Source organism: Ctenopharyngodon idella, chromosome 7 (assembly GCF_019924925.1).
Source record: "Ctenopharyngodon idella isolate HZGC_01 chromosome 7, HZGC01, whole genome shotgun sequence".
Taxonomy (NCBI): domain Eukaryota; kingdom Metazoa; phylum Chordata; class Actinopteri; order Cypriniformes; family Xenocyprididae; genus Ctenopharyngodon; species Ctenopharyngodon idella.
In genome coordinates, this window is record NC_067226.1 from 26,093,579 (window position 1) to 26,111,396 (window position 17,818).

At 37.0% G+C, this 17,818-nt stretch overlaps 2 protein-coding genes across 3 annotated transcripts; both read right to left on the bottom strand.

Annotated features, from left to right (window-relative positions):
* Positions 1 to 622: 622 nt before the first annotated feature.
* Positions 623 to 9,722, bottom strand: rab1ba (zRAB1B, member RAS oncogene family a). The gene is made up of 6 exons (XM_051898635.1): positions 9,419 to 9,722; positions 7,012 to 7,084; positions 6,723 to 6,818; positions 6,396 to 6,491; positions 5,779 to 5,910; positions 623 to 3,134 (listed from the first exon to the last, which is right to left on the bottom strand). Exons 1-6 carry the CDS (start codon positions 9,430 to 9,432, stop codon positions 2,940 to 2,942), a joined length of 606 nt encoding a protein of 201 aa, XP_051754595.1. The 5' UTR covers positions 9,433 to 9,722; the 3' UTR covers positions 623 to 2,939.
* A 3,141-nt stretch (positions 9,723 to 12,863) lies between these two features.
* Positions 12,864 to 14,633, bottom strand: LOC127515217 (serine/threonine-protein kinase pim-2-like). Of its 2 annotated transcripts, XM_051898633.1 has the most exons (6): positions 14,538 to 14,619; positions 14,345 to 14,395; positions 13,873 to 14,251; positions 13,480 to 13,656; positions 13,258 to 13,346; positions 12,864 to 13,077 (listed from the first exon to the last, which is right to left on the bottom strand). In XM_051898633.1, the coding sequence occupies exons 2-6, from the start codon at positions 14,360 to 14,362 to the stop codon at positions 13,051 to 13,053; spliced, it is 690 nt and encodes a 229-aa protein (XP_051754593.1). In that variant the 5' UTR covers positions 14,363 to 14,395; positions 14,538 to 14,619; the 3' UTR covers positions 12,864 to 13,050. The 2 variants fall into 2 exon arrangements, with proteins under 2 accessions (XP_051754593.1, XP_051754594.1); XM_051898634.1 differs by having other exon boundaries at positions 12,864 to 13,346; positions 14,538 to 14,633.
* Positions 14,634 to 17,818: the final 3,185 nt, after the last annotated feature.

Below are 17,818 nucleotides of genomic sequence, written 5' to 3' on the forward strand. Positions count from 1 at the left end.
GAAAGATTGGTATCAAAGAGCACACCCAGGTTCCTAACTGACGACGAAGACTTAACAGAGCAGCCATCAAGTGTTAGACAGTATTCTAGGTTATTACGTGAAGAAGTTTTTGGTCCAAAAATTAGAATCTGTTTTTTCTGAATTTAGTATTAGGAAATTACTGGTCATCCACTTGTAATACGTTACCCCCAGCACTACAATGGGTAAATCTCAGATAGCTAGCTAGCTAGCAAGATAGATTCTGACATTATTTTCATGACAACTATGCACATTTCCTTGCCCAATTCTCATTATTATAATGCGTCCAGATGTTTTACTGTCGAGTTTGTCTGTAATTCTCATTATTCTACATAATGTTCCTCATTACATTCTAAATTATACTGTAATTCAGTAATGAGAATCATCCAATCCAGACAAAATGATTTTTATCATTAAAATCGACATGAATATTTTGTGATTCTGGGGTGAAACGAGTCACGTTCATGTTCTTGACAGGTTTTATGAGATTTAGCTTTCAAAATGATCAGTCATCATTTCCAACTAGTACAGGAAGTGATACTTACCACACCACCCACACAATATTACACTTGACACAACAGAAAAGCAAGCAGGAAAAGTCATCTTTAAGTCTCATGTTGATCATTTTATTATATATATTTATAATATGTACAGAGAAGAGAAAACAAGATCAAACCCAGCTATGAAACAGCACCGGGGTGAGCAAGCAAAGGGGGATAGAGAAAGAGCTTGTATTATTAGACAGGGAAACTACTAAAGAGGTGCTTGCCATTTTACCATCGCCGTGTCTTAATCCAAAAAAATTAGATGTGCAAATGACATGGGTAAAAAGTGAAACTGAAAAGACGAAAAGCATAAGAACGCTCCATCACATTCATAAGCATCGACCCCCCCCCAACCCCAAACCCTTCATCTTTCCACTAACCCAAAACATTACCACAAAACTCTAAATTCATAGATCAAAAGACAGCAATCCTTCTGAGAAAACAGACTCTTCCGAATGCATCCAAAAAAGCACTTGTTTAGTGTGTGAATGAGTGCAGGGTTTAAATGAGACTTTCATATACTGTTTATTTTCACACAGACGTAACACGGGATCCACAACAGACCTGTTTTAAAATCAAAAGGAATGTTCCCAAACACAGTTTATGCAGTTGCCCCTTGCCCGTCCCTCCTTCCCAACCATTGCACTCGCACCCATATCCCTGCTACTGCTCCCTCCAACCCGACGCTACCAGTTCACTTACAAAATAGTACAAGCAAATTCACCACACAACATTAGTGATGAGATTGTGCGGTTATGTTAGCATTGGCAGATGTTAGTGGTGTAAAACCTAGATTACACTGATCTAATGTCACGATGGTTAGACTATCCTAATTAAGACCGAGTGACGCACTAATACTAGTGAAGTTCACAAACTCTTATCTACATTTTCTAGATCCACATTGTACATAATAAAACAGCCAGGTCAAAAACACTGTCATCAGGCCAATCAATTGCAGTTTGTGTTAGAAATTTGCTTAATGAGATAGAACCATGTGGAGGGGCTTTAGGTTGCCACGTAGGATCCGTATGAACCTCTTCGATCACCAAAGGCAACACCTGAATGAGACCCTTATTTTGAGAAAGGTCCATCAATTAGTAGGTAGATTTGAAAGCTAGAATCTACATGTATGAATATTTTTTTTTCATTAAAGAACATGGGAGGTCATATCCGGTCTCCTACACTGGACCAGTCAATCCCAATATTCCTAGATGTAATACACAATATTCCCACAAAAACAGCACACTGAACCAGATCCATGGAACTAGCACACTTTCATTAGTGGCGAAATTAAGGCCCTTTACAAATATGCAAATATATTTACCGTATTTAAATAAATACAAAGCACACACAATGCATGATGGACCGTTTTTGGCAGCAGCGAGGACTACGGGTTGGCTTTAGTGGATGTCTGGCTCAACAAGATGGTAAAATTACACCAAAATATAGATCTGAGGTTTCAAACCAAAGCCAAAAACATGCTGACCACAGGGGGAAACAACCTCAATGCGAGTCAAGATGGTGTTCGTGCATTTGTTTTGAACCTGTGATGGCCGAACACTCGAAAGTAGCAGAGGTCATTGAGGTAATAGAGGGAACAGTAGCTTTCATCAACCAACCTAAAGCCTAGACCCCCGTAATCCAGATTATGAACAAAAAACCCCCAACTCTATCTGTTTCCTTCCCCAACCAGACTACGTCATTGACAGCAGTAAGCCTTTGTACAAGCCTTCATTAGAAAATCAAAAACCTACAGAAAAAACAAAAACAAATCAGTCTTAAAAATCACCATAATAACAATAATATACTAGTAGGATGAGAACAAGTATAGAATATTGCCGACTTTGTATGCGGTTGACTTCCTGTCGATTCAGCCTCAGAAGCCATGCTTTCGCCCACAAAACCTCATTCAAGTGACAATGTGTGAGAGAGAATTAGAAATACTAGAGAGATAGGTTAACTTTCTTAACACAGCCTCGCTAGTTGTTTAAAAGGAGGATTTGAGAATCACCCCCACATCTGCTCTCATTACAGACATCTCTACATAAACATATGACTGTACCAAAGCTCCACTTTAAGTACAGGGGGTGGGGCTATGGGAGTGGGCGGGGTTATTAATGTGCACAGGGAGGAAAAAGGGGTGAGGTTTCTTACAAAAAGGGAAAGGATAATTAAAACAAGAAGACTATGATGTCATAAATGAAGCCGTAAGGCTGTTAGACGTTGGCTCTTAATGCAGTGGTTCCTCCTGTGAGAATGCTGTTTTTTTGGTGTGTGAGAAAATGTGTTTGAGGGGGAAAGGGATGGTTGTGTGTGTGTGTGAGTGTGTGTGTGAGTGTGTGTGTGTGTGTCTATGTGTGTGCACGCTCAGGCTCTTCAACAGCAGCCGCCGCCAGACTGCCGCACAGGAGTGCTCTCGATCTTCAAGTTGGGCTTGTCTCCTCCAGTTGTTGCTCCAGGGCCCATGCGCTTTTTGATCTCGGCAGCCATGGTCATGAAGGCCTGCTCCACATTCGTGGCATTCTTAGCGCTCGTCTCAAGGAAGGGGATTGCTAAAGAGTCGGCAAATTCCTGGAAGCCAAAAAGAACCAGAGTGAGACACTTCAGAACGCTTTTTTATTTTGCCCATTCTCATGCTTGGCACTTCTGTAAAAAGGCCCATTCACACCAAGGATGACAATTATGACGATAAAAATACAGTTTTAAAAATAGTTCTAAATGTAAACGAAGAGTAGAGTCCAAACCACAGCTATAATGATAACCAGACAGAGAAATGATATTGTTGATCACTTTCACAATGATTTTTTCTAGCTGATGAATGATAAAAATATTGACAGCCAATCGCTGTCAAGAGCTTGAGCATTTAAAGCGACAGATGATATGCGCGTTGGACGCTAATATAGTTATCATTATAGTTATTGGTGTGAACAGGCCTTAACTCTTTCCCTGCCAGCTTTATTTAAAAGAAGTTGCCAGCAAGCGCTAGCACTTTTGATCATTTTCACAAAACTTTTGTGGGCCCCAGAATATTTTGCTGTATGAATATCAGAACATACAATATATCAAAAGTAACAACAGAGCCTCTGCTTTTAAACAAAAATTATATATATATATATATTTATATATTATATATATATATATTTTTTTTTTTTTTTTTTTTTTATTATTATTCTAGCTCCATGCATTCTTTTTTTTCTTTTTCTTTTTTTAAATCAACACTTGAATTTTGGTATGATTCATTAAAAAAAAAAAAAAATCAAGATTTTGAACAAAAAGCTGAGAAAATAGCATTTTTGTCAAAGACTACGTCCGGATCAGATTCAGAACAATGATCAAAACATAGATGGAGTAGATCGAGTCCATCAACACCCCCAAATCTTCACAGTCCTAAACCTCTTCATGGGTTCGACATTTCATTCGGTAACATTAGGCAGTTTTGATTTATAAGCTGTTGAATGTTTGATGATTGTGTCAGCTTACATGTGCATAAGCAATGCTTCTATCACTTGTTTCTGCTTCTTCGCTTGTTTTTGGATCCGGAGATTCTGCACTCTTTCAGAAGATGTGTAACAGCGCCCGCTACCATATAACAGTGAAGGCCCTGATATACTCACGGCGAAGTTCTAAGATAGAATGCTCAAAATCAAGCAGCTTTACCATATTAAACATGAAAAACAATGTCAGTGTTTCGTTTCATCAGAAGTGGGTTTCATTCATTTTCTACTATAAAGCAGCTCTCCTATGTGTTCATGTTTTCACTGGCGGACGTCTGGCCTCGACTAACTGAACAGGAGAAATTAACTGGAAAGGATTTCCACGTGAAAGAAGGTGGAGCTTCTGCACACACCTACCTATTGTGCAAATGCCACGGACCAATGATAGTATAAAGGTGTTTACCAGCCATAGCAAACTTTTCTAGAAAGTTTGCTTTGGCATTTTGGTAAGCTGTTTCGAACTCCCAAAATGAATTAAGAATTAAAATTTCCTGATAATTTACTCACCCCCATGTCATCCAAGATGTTTATGTCTTTCTTTCTTTTGTCGAAAAGAAATTGAGGTTTTTGAGGAAAACATTTCAGGATTCTTCTCCAAATAGTGGACTTCAGTGGGGTACAATGGGTTGAAGGTCCAAATTGCAGTTTCAATGCAACTTCAAACGGCTCTACACGATCCCAGAGAAATTATCGGTCAATTTGTCTAGAGAAATGATTTGTCTAGAGAAATGATTGGTCATTTTGTAAAAAAAATAAAAATGTATATACTTTTTAATTACAAATGCTCGTCTTGCACTGCTCTGCCATGCGCCACACATTTCGTAATCATGTTGGAAAGGTCACGCGTGACGTAGGCGGAAGTACTACGGTAGGGCAAAAAACCTGTAGATCGTGTAGAGCCCTTTGAAGCTGCACTGAAACTGCAATTTGGACCTTCAACCCGTTGTACCCCACTGAAGTCCACTATATGGAGAAAAATCCTGGAATGTTTTCCTCAAAAGCCTTAATTTCTTTTCGACTGAAGAAAGAAATAAACATCTTGGATGACATGGGGGTGAGTAAATTATCAGGAAATTTTAATTCTGAAGTGAACTAATCCTTTTAATTATCAAAAAGCTTTATTGGCTGTATTCAAGACTGTTGATAACAAGTTTTTGTTCTGAAGAAAATGTATGCCTGTGCAGAATTGCCCACCATAAAGTGTTATAAGTAATTGTGAGGGTGTTGCTATGCTGTTGATGAAATGTTCTGAGTGGTTGTTCATGCATTGCCATGCAGTTGCTAGGGTGTTCTGGTTGGTTGCAAGGTGGTTACTTGATGGCCAAAGCCAAAATGGGCTCACTGCCAAGTCTTTATGACATTCAGGCCTCTAGCTAAGTCTGGTTTTCTCCTACAGCGCAAGGCTATGGGATTATTTTGGCCTGTTTTATCATCTACCAGGTGAAAGCATAAATCAGAATGCTTAGTAGCCCCACAATTTGACATAACATTCATGTCCATAAAAGAAATAGTGCAAGATGGGTTAAATATTAGGTTGGGGGTTTATTCAAATCTTTAGCATAAGCAGCATTAATAGTAAGGGAAAGTATTATGCTACCAATGTCACAAAAATAGGAAGCAATTGGGCTTGTAAAGTCCACTGTTTTGATTAAATAAAAGGGAACAGAGATTTAAATTCAGACTAATACAGATTAGATGTGTCTATTTTGACGCATTAGTACCTTGGCTGTTGTGTAGTCCACTACTTTCTTGGTGGTGAGATCACATTTGTTCCCCACCAGCAGCTTGTTGACATTCTCGCTTGCATAGCGGTCTATTTCCTGTAGCCACTGTTTCACATTGTTATACGATTCCTTTAGAGAGAGCAGGACAGAGAAAATAACTCTCAATTTCAACAGTTCATGTGATAATAAAAGCAATGTTATCCAGTGTTGTTATTGTAATCTACAACTGAAACCATTACATTTCATTTTCAGTAACTGAAATAAAGCTGAAATAGAATATTAGATGGAAACTAATGGCAAAAGCACATAAAAAATTACTAAAACTTTAAGACTAAAATGAAAACAAAAATAAAAGCTAATTCAAAATATTAACAAGTACTTCAATAATACATAAATGATACTAAACTAACACTGGTGTTATAACACAAATATGACAAGCGGGTCATCAAGTAAAAGAGGTTTTCTGAGGATGACATTCGCCAGTTTACACAGCATCAGAACTGTAGAAATATGTGGTAAACATATGTTATAGACAGAAATTCATTATTGATTGTTGCAGAGTGTGCTTTGTTAAATTTGGGCCAGATAAGGAAGAACTTCTGACGATGTCTCACCTGATCCGTGACATCATAAACCACAATGATACCGTGAGCCCCTCGATAGTAACTGGAGGTTATGGTTCGAAATCTTTCTTGCCCTGCAGTGTCCCACTATGAGATAGAAAGAAAGCAAGAAAGAAAAAAAAAAGGAAGATAATTTATAGTAATGTCAAACCATGCATGTTTCTATAACAGGTTTGGCCCCATTTTCACATGTACAAAGTAATGAGTTACTAGATTTGTCTATTGACCCAAGAAATCAGGTCAGCATAATGTACTGGCGTGCATACTAGTGACTGTCATGCTGTCCCAGAACTTGTGAGGGAGGATGTATGGACTTACAATCTGTAGCTTAATGGTTTTTCCATCAAGTTCAATAGTGCGGATCTTGAAGTCCACACCTATGGTGCTGATGTAGCTCTCAGTGTATGTGTCATCCTGCAGGACCACAACCCAAACAGAAAGGTGAATGAAAACAGACTATTTACATTTGTGGATATAAATAATCTACTATGAAATACATTTAGTCAATTCTAAATCATTTGCAGACTAGCTGCATGACTTCAATTGATCTTTCATTGATGTTTGGCAGCAAAAGCTGACAAAACAAGCCATCTGTGCATGTACTCACAGCAAATCTCAACAGAAGACATGACTTTCCAACTCCAGAGTCACCGATGAGGAGCAGTTTAAACAGGTAGTCGCTAAAATGGAGAAACACAATAGCAACACATTAAATACATCAACGAGAATATTTACAATTTTTAGTTTCAGAATAAATTTAACCTTCTTAGTCAAATGAGTTTTTAATCACATTATAAAGCTTATTCACATCAGCGCCATCTTTGATTTTTAACGGGAATGAAAGCGAGGCTGTGAGGGATAGACATACATCCCTTCAGTGCGTTGTACTGTTATTTAATGTGTTTTTTGATTGTTCTCCTGACGAAACCCTGCAAATATATTTACAAGAAATTTCAGTATAGAAAAAACTCTAGACAACATGAGCTGTGGAAAATTATGAGTGATCTAGGAGCTTTATACAGCGGCATTATTTTACTATTATAATATTTATTAATACCTTAAATTAGGTTTTATTTTTATATGTTCAGTTTTCATTTTAATTTATGTAATTTTGTTATGCTTTGTGTTTTAATACATCTATTTAATTTCAATTTATTTTCATCTCAGTTTTAGTTACTGTAGTACTTCAACTTATGGTTTCAATTCTAATTTTCGTTTATGTTGTATAAATTTTTCATCTAATATTTATATTTTTTATTTCAGCTTCATTTCATTTGTAGAAAACAATTCATACCGGTAATACTTTTACTTTTCATTATCAAAGACAACAATGCTATAATAGTTACTTTAGTGATGATACTGAATACATACAGATCTAACAGGTTGTTTGTCTCATCATGTGAACATAAAACTAACTCTCTCCTCGCACTCAGTAAACTGACCTTTAAGAATGGTGTTATCAACATATCAACGACACTACATCTCACTGAAATAATCATATATCACACCACATCTGGCTCTAAGAGGTTAAACTGATATAGTAAATGTGCCATTAGTCTTGCTAAAATGTTAACTGGTTTGAAAAGACAACTACATCAGATTACAAGTTGCAAAATCAACTGCCATTTCCAGGAACCGACGTTCAAGAACTGATGGTGAAGAAGGTTCAAAACAAAATCAGCATAAACAAAGTATCCCCTGCCACCAGCTCAAAATACAGCTGAGAGAATCTAATTCAAACTTAGACACTGTCGCAATGGTTACTGAATTCAAGTACTAACATTAGACAAGCTGAGAAACGTTGCATCACATGAAGCAATCGTGACTGAGCATGCTGATGATGATCTACATAGTGCTTAAATGTGTAAAGAGGTGTTATACAAAAACTTCATCTCAGACAAGTAAAGCATTTCAACTAGTTTTAACAACTAAATTTGATTCAAGCGCTTTTTGCAATTGAAAGAGCACAAACTGGATAGTAGTAGGTTTGTCAAATGTCAATAGCCAGTGATGATCCATATATATTTTGATATAGGCTAAAACAAATTAAATAAGGTCACTAGAATGTACTTAACGAAGCAGACAATGAACAAATGCCATCAAGCACGCCTTACTCTATACTCAGGTTCAAAAATACATACATGACCATCACATGAGCCTTGTATTGACACTTGTAAAATGTATAACTTCACCATTCACAATAAAGAAAGGAAGTTTGAGAATCCTGACAGGGCCTGACACAACATTGGTTCAAACAATGGCACGAGTTGGGGCGGGACTATTTATTTAAATGACCAATGGCAAACAGAGGAGTGTTTGAAACATGTTTGTGTTGCCAGTGAATTAGCATGTGAAATACTGCTGATGGATATGGCGAACATTTCGTGTTAATCTATCACTATTCATGGAATATTCATAATTATTCAACCAAAGACTTGTATACTGAGTCAGACCAATAAGCTGACCGCATGCTACTGAGAAATCACGGAAAATACGAAGCTTCTCCTTTTCATGACCTCTTCCAGCTGTGACGCTGACTGTCAATTCGCAGGCCTAATAAAAAACACATGACACTCGAATGCCTCACAATGACAAGCTGTAGTCGTATATGGTTTAAAACACGGTGTGCATGCGCGCAAAGGGCATATTCGCTCATATGCCAGATGCATTTTGACAGCTGGATTCAGCTTCACTTCAGTAAACTAATGACGTCACTCCGTCGCAACGCAACACACCAAAAATTACGTCACGCAGTACGGCAAATGCTGAAATTACGTGCGATAAACACCAAATAGCGACGGTTTTGAAGTTTAAACGTTTAATAACGAATAATGCTGTCATTTAGAGTAAGAAACTTTCTGAACAGAGGCTCCGAATAAGCAAATATCCTTTGAATTCGCCGTTAGTTCCGGACGTTGTTAGCCGTTTAGGCTAGACAAAGCTACTGGCACTGACGCTTCATGATTATACAAACACTGACATCCGCAACAAAAGCCTGGGCGTTGAATACTCACTATTCTGGATTCATGGTGTGTTTGTATCGTTGTCGTTGTGTTCAGCAGGAGATTGGACTCTTTTCTCCGCGAGCAGACGCGATAATGATGAAGAGGATGACTTGTCCGTCTGGAATCCCGAGACACTGGGGCAGATTTCTCTGATTTACCCCCTCCGATCACACCTCAACACTGTCTTCTCGTTGGATTCAGTCACTTGACGGACATTACTGACCATATACCGCAAAACACTGTTATTTTGTTCTGCTTTTCTTCCTTCCTTCCGATCTACCCCTCGCTCGAAGTACAAGATGGCTGCGCAGGTGCGGCAGTGACATCAGATGACGTGGCATTACGAACTGATCTCAAAGATACAACCCAGAGATTCACGATATTCGACGGGTAATATTTCAACTTAGATTGTTTTATTTTTGAACTACATATGATTACATTTCGAAATACCCCACATCATTAGGCACATAACAAGCCTCCAACAAATCATATTTTCCCACCTCAGGCATTAAAGCCCTTTTATTATTTTAAGCTTTTTCATATTTGGACTCTTTTTATTGGTTTAAAAAGGAATTTACACAAAAATTGTAATGAAACAAACATCTACCTACTGTCCGTCAGAACAATTTGACTACAAATGTAACATTTATGATAATTTTCACATTTCTATGGGACTGAAGTTATAAATATACAAATTGTGTCTGTTGTTGTCTTTATTTTTGTAAAAAAAAAAAAAATGTTGTTTATTGATAAATCAAGTTAATAACTCAACCCTGTTGTATAATGATGCATTAAGAGTCAGGGATGAAAACTTTTGAACAGGATGAAGATGTCCAAATTTTTCTTATTTTGTTTAAATATCAATTTTCTTCATTTAGTACTGCCCTTCGGAAGCAACAGAAGATACTTACATGTTTCCCGGAGACAAATTAAGTACAATTTACCTTGATCTTCAAATTCAAAAAGTTTTCACCCCCCCTGGCTCTTAATGCATCGTGTTTCCTTCTGGAGCATCAATGTTTGAACCTTTTTTAATAGTTGTGTTTGAGTCCCTCAGTTGTCCTCAGTGTGAAAAAAATGGATCTCAAAATCATTCAGTCACTTTTGTAAAGGGTTCAAATATGCAAAAAATGCTGGAAAACTGAAGAATCTGCAGGACCTGGAGATTTTTTCTGAAGAACAGAGCTCAGTTTAACTGCTCAGGACAAACAAGGGACTCATGAACAACCATCACAAAACAAAAAAACAGTCGTAGATCATCCAGGTAACCACACACAGTATTAGGAATCAATGGTTCACAAACTTTTGAACTGGGTCATTTTAATAAATTCAGCTATTTTTTTGTCTTATGGATTATATGTAAACATCTTTTATGTAAAATATCTTACTCAGGACAGTACTAAATAAAAAAATAACATGCATTTTGTATTATCTCTTTTATTTTGTTAACATTTTTCACATTTTCACAGATTCTGCAAGTGGTTCACAAACTTTCAAGTGGCACTGTATGTGATGGAGTTGAGTTTTTTTTTTTTTTTTCCAAAATGGTGTAGGAGTGTAGAAAAGTATACCATATATGGCAGCAATGAAATATGCAAATTGTATAAACTTACTCTGTTTGGAAACTCTGTTTCCAAAACATTGGAAATCTTTTCTTTGTACTTTTGTCAGTTAAATAAATGTTCAAGATTATTAACAAATCACAGATTATTGATTTCATTGCATTTTACAAAATGTCCCAATTTTTCTGGAAATGAGGTTGTATTTACTTGAAGTAAGCCCTTAGATTTTAAGTTAAGTTAGGTCAATAATAAAATTATGTTGGTTAATAGTCACATGACATGTAAACAAATATATCTTTTTTAGTAAATGTTTTATTTTGATTATTTATTTAAATTATTTTTTTTATGATTTAATTACTTAATAGCTTTTCATTAAACTCAAAAACCCCTGCAGTTCCATCAGGAACCCCAGTCTGGGAAACCCTGACATACCTAATGTAATATTTAATGCACTTCATGTTGTTAATAACAAAGAATGGAATATATTTTCTTTCTATTTGTATTTTTATATCAGTATGGTACAACATTATTATATTCAAATCAATGTGATAAACGAGTTAGGTCAAAAGTAATCAAAAAGTAGTTAGAATACAGTATACCTAAAATGAGTATAGATTACATTGCTAAAATTTTTGTCATGTAATTTGGAATCAGTTACTGACTACAATTTGTAAGTAATTTACCCAGCACTCCACAAGGGGTCCCTCAGCCCCAGGACCAAATCAACAGTTAGTTCCCAGTGGCTCTGGGGATCCTTTCCATGCAGTAAGACTTCTCCCAACAATGCATTGTGCTTCAGCGTGGAAATAGATCACAAAGTCTCTAAAGAACTTTGCATCATGGTTTTATTGAAGCTTTGATTCTTGTATGTCATCTTTTTTGCAATGAAATATGCACACGAATGTTTATTCTCATAATACAAACTATATTTCTAATACAAACTAATGAGGCTTGTGCTGCAGGACCTTGCTAAACTATAATCCATAGTTGTTTAAGGGTTTTCAATCTTTAGATGCCACAGACCCCCTAAATATGATTGAGGGAACCCCATCTTAAAATTTAGGCATTTTATATGTATAAAGACCCAACCTATACAGTGAAAATTAATATTATAAGTATTTAGTTTATCTTACTCTGTGGAATATACACTTTTTTTTCTTCTCATAAAACAAAATGTTATATAATATTTTTATGGTACATTTAATGGGGAATTTTACTGTATGTAAAACTCCTGATTAAATGTTTAGAGGCTGTTTCAGAGTCTAGTAACTTTACAGTGACAGTGAGTAATTGATTACTTGTGGGTGGAGAATAGATGTGTGTTTTTAATTAGAATGAATTATGATCTGTATGTGATGATTTAGAGATTAAAAAACAGTCTATTTCATCATTGACAGGTCCATAATACCAAGATATCCCATTGTAAAGTTCAGAACGTCAAATGTTTTGTTTGGTGAAGGGACACGTGAAGCATATCTGCCATACAGTGAAGAATATCAGTAATGCAGACGTCTCTCAACTGTTTTAAAGTCAGTATAAAACAGAAGTAGTCTTTTCTTCCATATTGTGAAGTATATACGAGTGAAATGCCACTTTAGAACTAGTGGCGATGATGGCTTGGGCAGCTTCAATAAAGTAATTAGTGTATTAGTCCAATAGAGTAGAGTATTATGAGAGCGAGAGAAATAGAGCGTGATTACCTGCGTCTGTTAGAGCTTTATTTCTCTAGGTCAAGTCAATGTAACCTGCACTGAAGCTGCTGAAAAATCCCCACCATTAACACACAGACCATTTCTCAATACCAGGTATGCCAATATTATTTATATAAAATAATATTTATTGAACAATAATATTTAATGAATAATAACATCCTTTGGAGTGGGCCATGGAAGGAGCAGCTTTCACAACTTCTGGGGCAGCCGAGAGGAATTCTGACCATGACATGCAGCTCTGCCTAAGGTCAGCTGTGACGGGGAATTTTTGTACTGTTCCTAGGCAAGTAATATCGCCAGATGCTTATATTATTGCCACAAGCCAAGAGTCGCCAGCCAAGGCATGGAGGGAGGGATGCCACTTGTATTAGGCCACGAAATGATATGCTGACGCCTACAATTAGAAGACATTTCTTTTCACAATACAAAAACAAACATGCACAAAAATACATAGGCAAAGAGAAAAAGACTATAAATTGTTAGGGGGGGGAATAGGAAAACATTTTTAAAATCTTTAAAAATGAAAAGCGAATATATCTTCAAAATCATTTGTAGCTGATCTTAGGCTCAATACCATAAACCATTCATGGAAAATGATTTTCTTCAAATCAATCCGCCAGCTTGGGTTTTTCTGCAGGAGGGATTGAATCAGCTGGCAGCATTCTGTGCAGAACGATGGAAGAAAGTCAGATTATTACTTTAAACTTTACACCTGCTGTCTTTGTATTAAGCTGTAAGATCGTTGTATGATTTAAATTATAATTGGTCTTCTTTGTTGTGATGAATGCCATCTTACCGTTTGACAAGCCAGGCTCAGACCAGATGTCGTCAGCAATCAACTGCATGTCTCTGGGTTTTGGAAAGCGTCCACACACCAGCAAGAATAAGAGCACTCCCAGAGACCACACAGTAGCTGGTTTACCGTGGTACTTGCCCTCTGTGAAGTACTCAGGTGGGCAGTACTCATCGGTGCCTGAAGGAAAGAGATTATGTTTGATGGGTAAGCTTGAAATCCCACAACATGTTTTCTTTGTAAAAAAAAAATATATATATATATATCTGGTGTCATTTAACTTAAAAAAATACTACTTCAAAAGTGAGATATTGTTTATATGATACCAATTTAACTTGTCACTAGAACTTCTAAAACTAGAAGTCTAAAACTACAGGTTTGATGCATAATACATACCACAGAATCTTTCATATTTAGATTCCTGGAGGAAATCCCCGCACCCAAAGTCGATCAGCTTGACCTCAAGTGTGTCTGTGTTTATTAGCAGGTTCTCCAACTTAATGTCTCGGTGGAAAACTCCACGGGAACAGCACATGTGAGCGGCCATTGTCGCCTGCGTCATTATATACCGTGCTGTGTCCTCATTGAGAGTGCCGCCGTGACTGTTCAAAAAATCACACAGATCTTGGCAGGGTGAGGGACGCTCCAAGATCATGATGTATTGGTCAGGTTGGTCCTGCCAGTCCAGCAGCTCAATGATCTCTGGAACTTTGGGGCCCCTGTTAGCAAGGACCAACAGGCCGACCTCTAATGGAAGGGGTGCGGGATGACCAGGCTAGAAGAAAGATCATGAAGAAAGAAAGTGCTGTCTGTGTGTTTACACATTTTCATTTGTGGAAGAACAGTTTAGCGAGTGTGGCCTACTTACAATGGAAATGTATTTCATGTTCCGTGGCTTTCTGGCGATTTTCACAGCCACCTGATCAACCAAAAACAATTGTTACATTTCCAACATATCAAGTGCACTAAATAGTGAAAATAATAAACACTAAAAGGACTTGAAATGGATATAGTGAGACAAAACAATTTGTTAGCTAAATATTGTAAGGAAATGACGATACCTCAAGGTCATCCTCCAATCGTTTCCCTTCATAGACAGATCCAAATCCTCCCTCACCAAGCTTTCTGCCGATTTCATAATGGCTCAGAATGTTGTCTGTTAAAAGATGAATCATTTTAGTTGACATGAAATGTCAAGCATGGACAGCAGTGAGTGAAATGTTTGAGGTTATGGCTGTAAACTCACCCTCAGTTGTCACGTCCACTCTGTTGTGATCTGGTTCTGGACTGACTGGACTGAGGTGGACTGGAGCTGGAGGGGTTTGAACCTGTTGATCTGCAGGAGGAAGGACTTCATGTCCACTGGAAAAAGGTTCCTGAAGACCATGATCCTCTAGAGCACAGGCGCTGTACCGTAGAGAATTCTGATCTAAAGCAGGGAATGTTAAACAGTAAAGTTCCCATTAATGGATACTTAAATATGCCTGAACATTATGTAGACTTTATGATGTACAGAGCTCTAGTAAACAGAAAACAGTTACACATTTTCAAATGGTCATTTGATTTACCCTCAGCACTTCTCTCTCGATCTGAGCTGCCGCTCCAGTCACAGAAATGACGAGACAGCAGCTTCTCAGAACTATCCGTCCTCCTCCTCTTTCTCACTGGCATCTCAGTGTCCTCACCAACACTAACGGGCTGATGGTTTTCAGCCGCATCGGTGCTGGATGTTGTACTCTGATGGGAGTCGTACACCTGAGCGCTGTGAGAACTTCGTTTTCTCTTTTGGCCATTGTTAAAAGATGTCCGCTTGGGTTCATCTGTGTTTAAAGATATATGAAATATCCTGGAATAAACATCTAATCATGGCTTTGATCTACTGTACCTTCAACTGATTTTTTATAAAATGTGTGATGGTGTGGATTTTTAAAATATGTAATGAATAACACTTCATCCTAAACAACAGAAAAATTCAGCCTAATTTATGAATTTCCATGAATGGACACTCATATCTAGCAGAAAATTATGTAGACTTTATGATGTACAGATTCTCAAATGGTCGCTGGATTTACCCTCAGCGTGTCTCTCACTAACGGCTGCAGTGGTCTGATCCTCCACTTTCTGACCCTGACCTGAACTGCAGCTCCAGTGAAGAGTGAGCAGCTCGCCAAAACTACTCTTCCTCCTCTGGCTCTCCTCACTATCACTTCCCTCACTAACAGGCTGATGATACGCAATAAACAAAAACAGAAATCAGGGTAGGTGCCGACATACATTACACGTAGAAGAGATTTGACCTCAAATTTCTTCCCATATCACAAAGAACATAAAACAAATGCACAAAAGGTGTAAAAATCTTCCAAATATCATATGTATTCAGAGTCATTTGTAGCTTATTAGACTCAATACCTCAAACCAATGGTGGACTGGAGCAGGAGGGGTTTGAACCTGCTGATCTGCCAGAGGAAGGACATCAAGTCCACTGGAAAGAGGTTCCTGAAGACCATGATCCTCTAGAGCACAGGCGCTGTACAGTAGAGAAATCTGATCTAAAGCAGGGAATATTGAACAAAAGCATGTTTCAATCAATAATAATTATTAAACATTGCATACTCATTATGGTGATTCTTAAGTTAAAATGTTTTATTTTTTAACATAATATAGCCTAGTTTTTTTTAAACAAGCCTTGTTTAAATATTATTATGATTGTGTCTTGGAAAAAAATCTGCTCATTGCCTTTATCAAACTTCAGTTATATTTTGATATAATGTGTTTTGGTGTGGATTTGTAACGACACTTCAACGACATTCTCAAACGGTCATTTGATTTACCATCAGTACTTCTCTCATTCGCAGTGGTATGATCTGAGCTGCCGCTCCAGTCACAGAAATGAAGAGACGGCAGCTTCTCAAAACTATCCGTCCTCCTTCTCTTTCTCACTGGCATCTCATCTTCCTCAACAACACTAACGGGCTGATGGGTTTTAGCCGCATCGGTGCTGAATGAGGATGTGCCGCTGTAAGAGTCGCACACCTGAGCGCAAAAACTACGTTTTCGCTTCAACATTGTCATGATAAGAAATGTTGACTCGGGGAAACTCAATACGAACAGCAGAAGAGACAGCAACGAGAAGACTGAGAAAACTGAGGATGTTTCACAAATCAGCACAGACAGCCTTCTACTTCATTATTACGTGACTGAGGAGTTATCCTGAGTGAAGCTTTCGAACGCGCGTGAGACTGAACTCTCCTCACCGCTGAGAAATGGCTTGCTAAAAAAAAAATGTTATTTAGGTATATTTAGGAAAATATTTCTAATTAAAACATCTTACCCCATGGGTCTCACTTTAATCTTTCACTTCATAATAAAAACAATATTTTACCCAATTTAAATGATTTCCTGTGTCCATTAACACATATAAAAACTTACAAAATACAACATAAATTCACAGACCACTATTATCCATTGATAAAACTGAGATCATTTAAGCTCAAAATAATGTAGGTTTAATTAAAAAAATTCAGATTATGAAATGACAGGATTAAGAGAATAACCATTTAAAAATGAGTTAAGATGACATATAGTGACATCTCTGGTCAAGTGGAAATTTAATTTAAATCCTACACTATGCATGAATACAATAACAGTTGCTTAAAACCTACACATTTTAATAAAAAGTATAGCTTATTTAAGCATTGTACATCCAAAGTTGTGCAAAAATAGCTTTGTTTTAAATTTTAGGGAGTTAAATGAAATACTTGACTTCTCTTCTTAATTTTTGAGTTCAATTTTTTTCAATTTGAGTTCACAAACTTCCAAAAGATCTATAGTAATATAAAGATAAATAGAAGTGTTTGGAAAATGCAGAGACGTTCACAAACATATTTCATGTTTCCTCCAAACAATGTTTTCTTGAGTATCAAGACAGGCACATGAAAAGTCAGCGAACAACATTTATGAATTTTGTGTGGCACAAACATGTTCACTCAACAGAATCTCTGCTTGAAGATAATTACTTGTTCAATTTTGTTCAAATTAAACATACATTGTGTAGAAATCTGTTTAACTGATCACACAACCTTTTTAAAAACATTTGTCCTCAGGCTGAATAAAACTGTAGAATGTTTTGAATGGCTGCCTCTCAGTCATAGTGTTTTGAAAACCAACATTAATCACGTTTAAATGTGAATCGAGTTTTAAGAGAAAGGGAAGCTAATGTGCATGCTAACAATAAAAACACTTTGGATAATAATGTGTCTGAAACTGACTCATACTTTTTTTTTTTTTTAAACAATAGTTAAAAGGGTTGAAATCTGATGTTTATCATTTTATAAAAAAATTT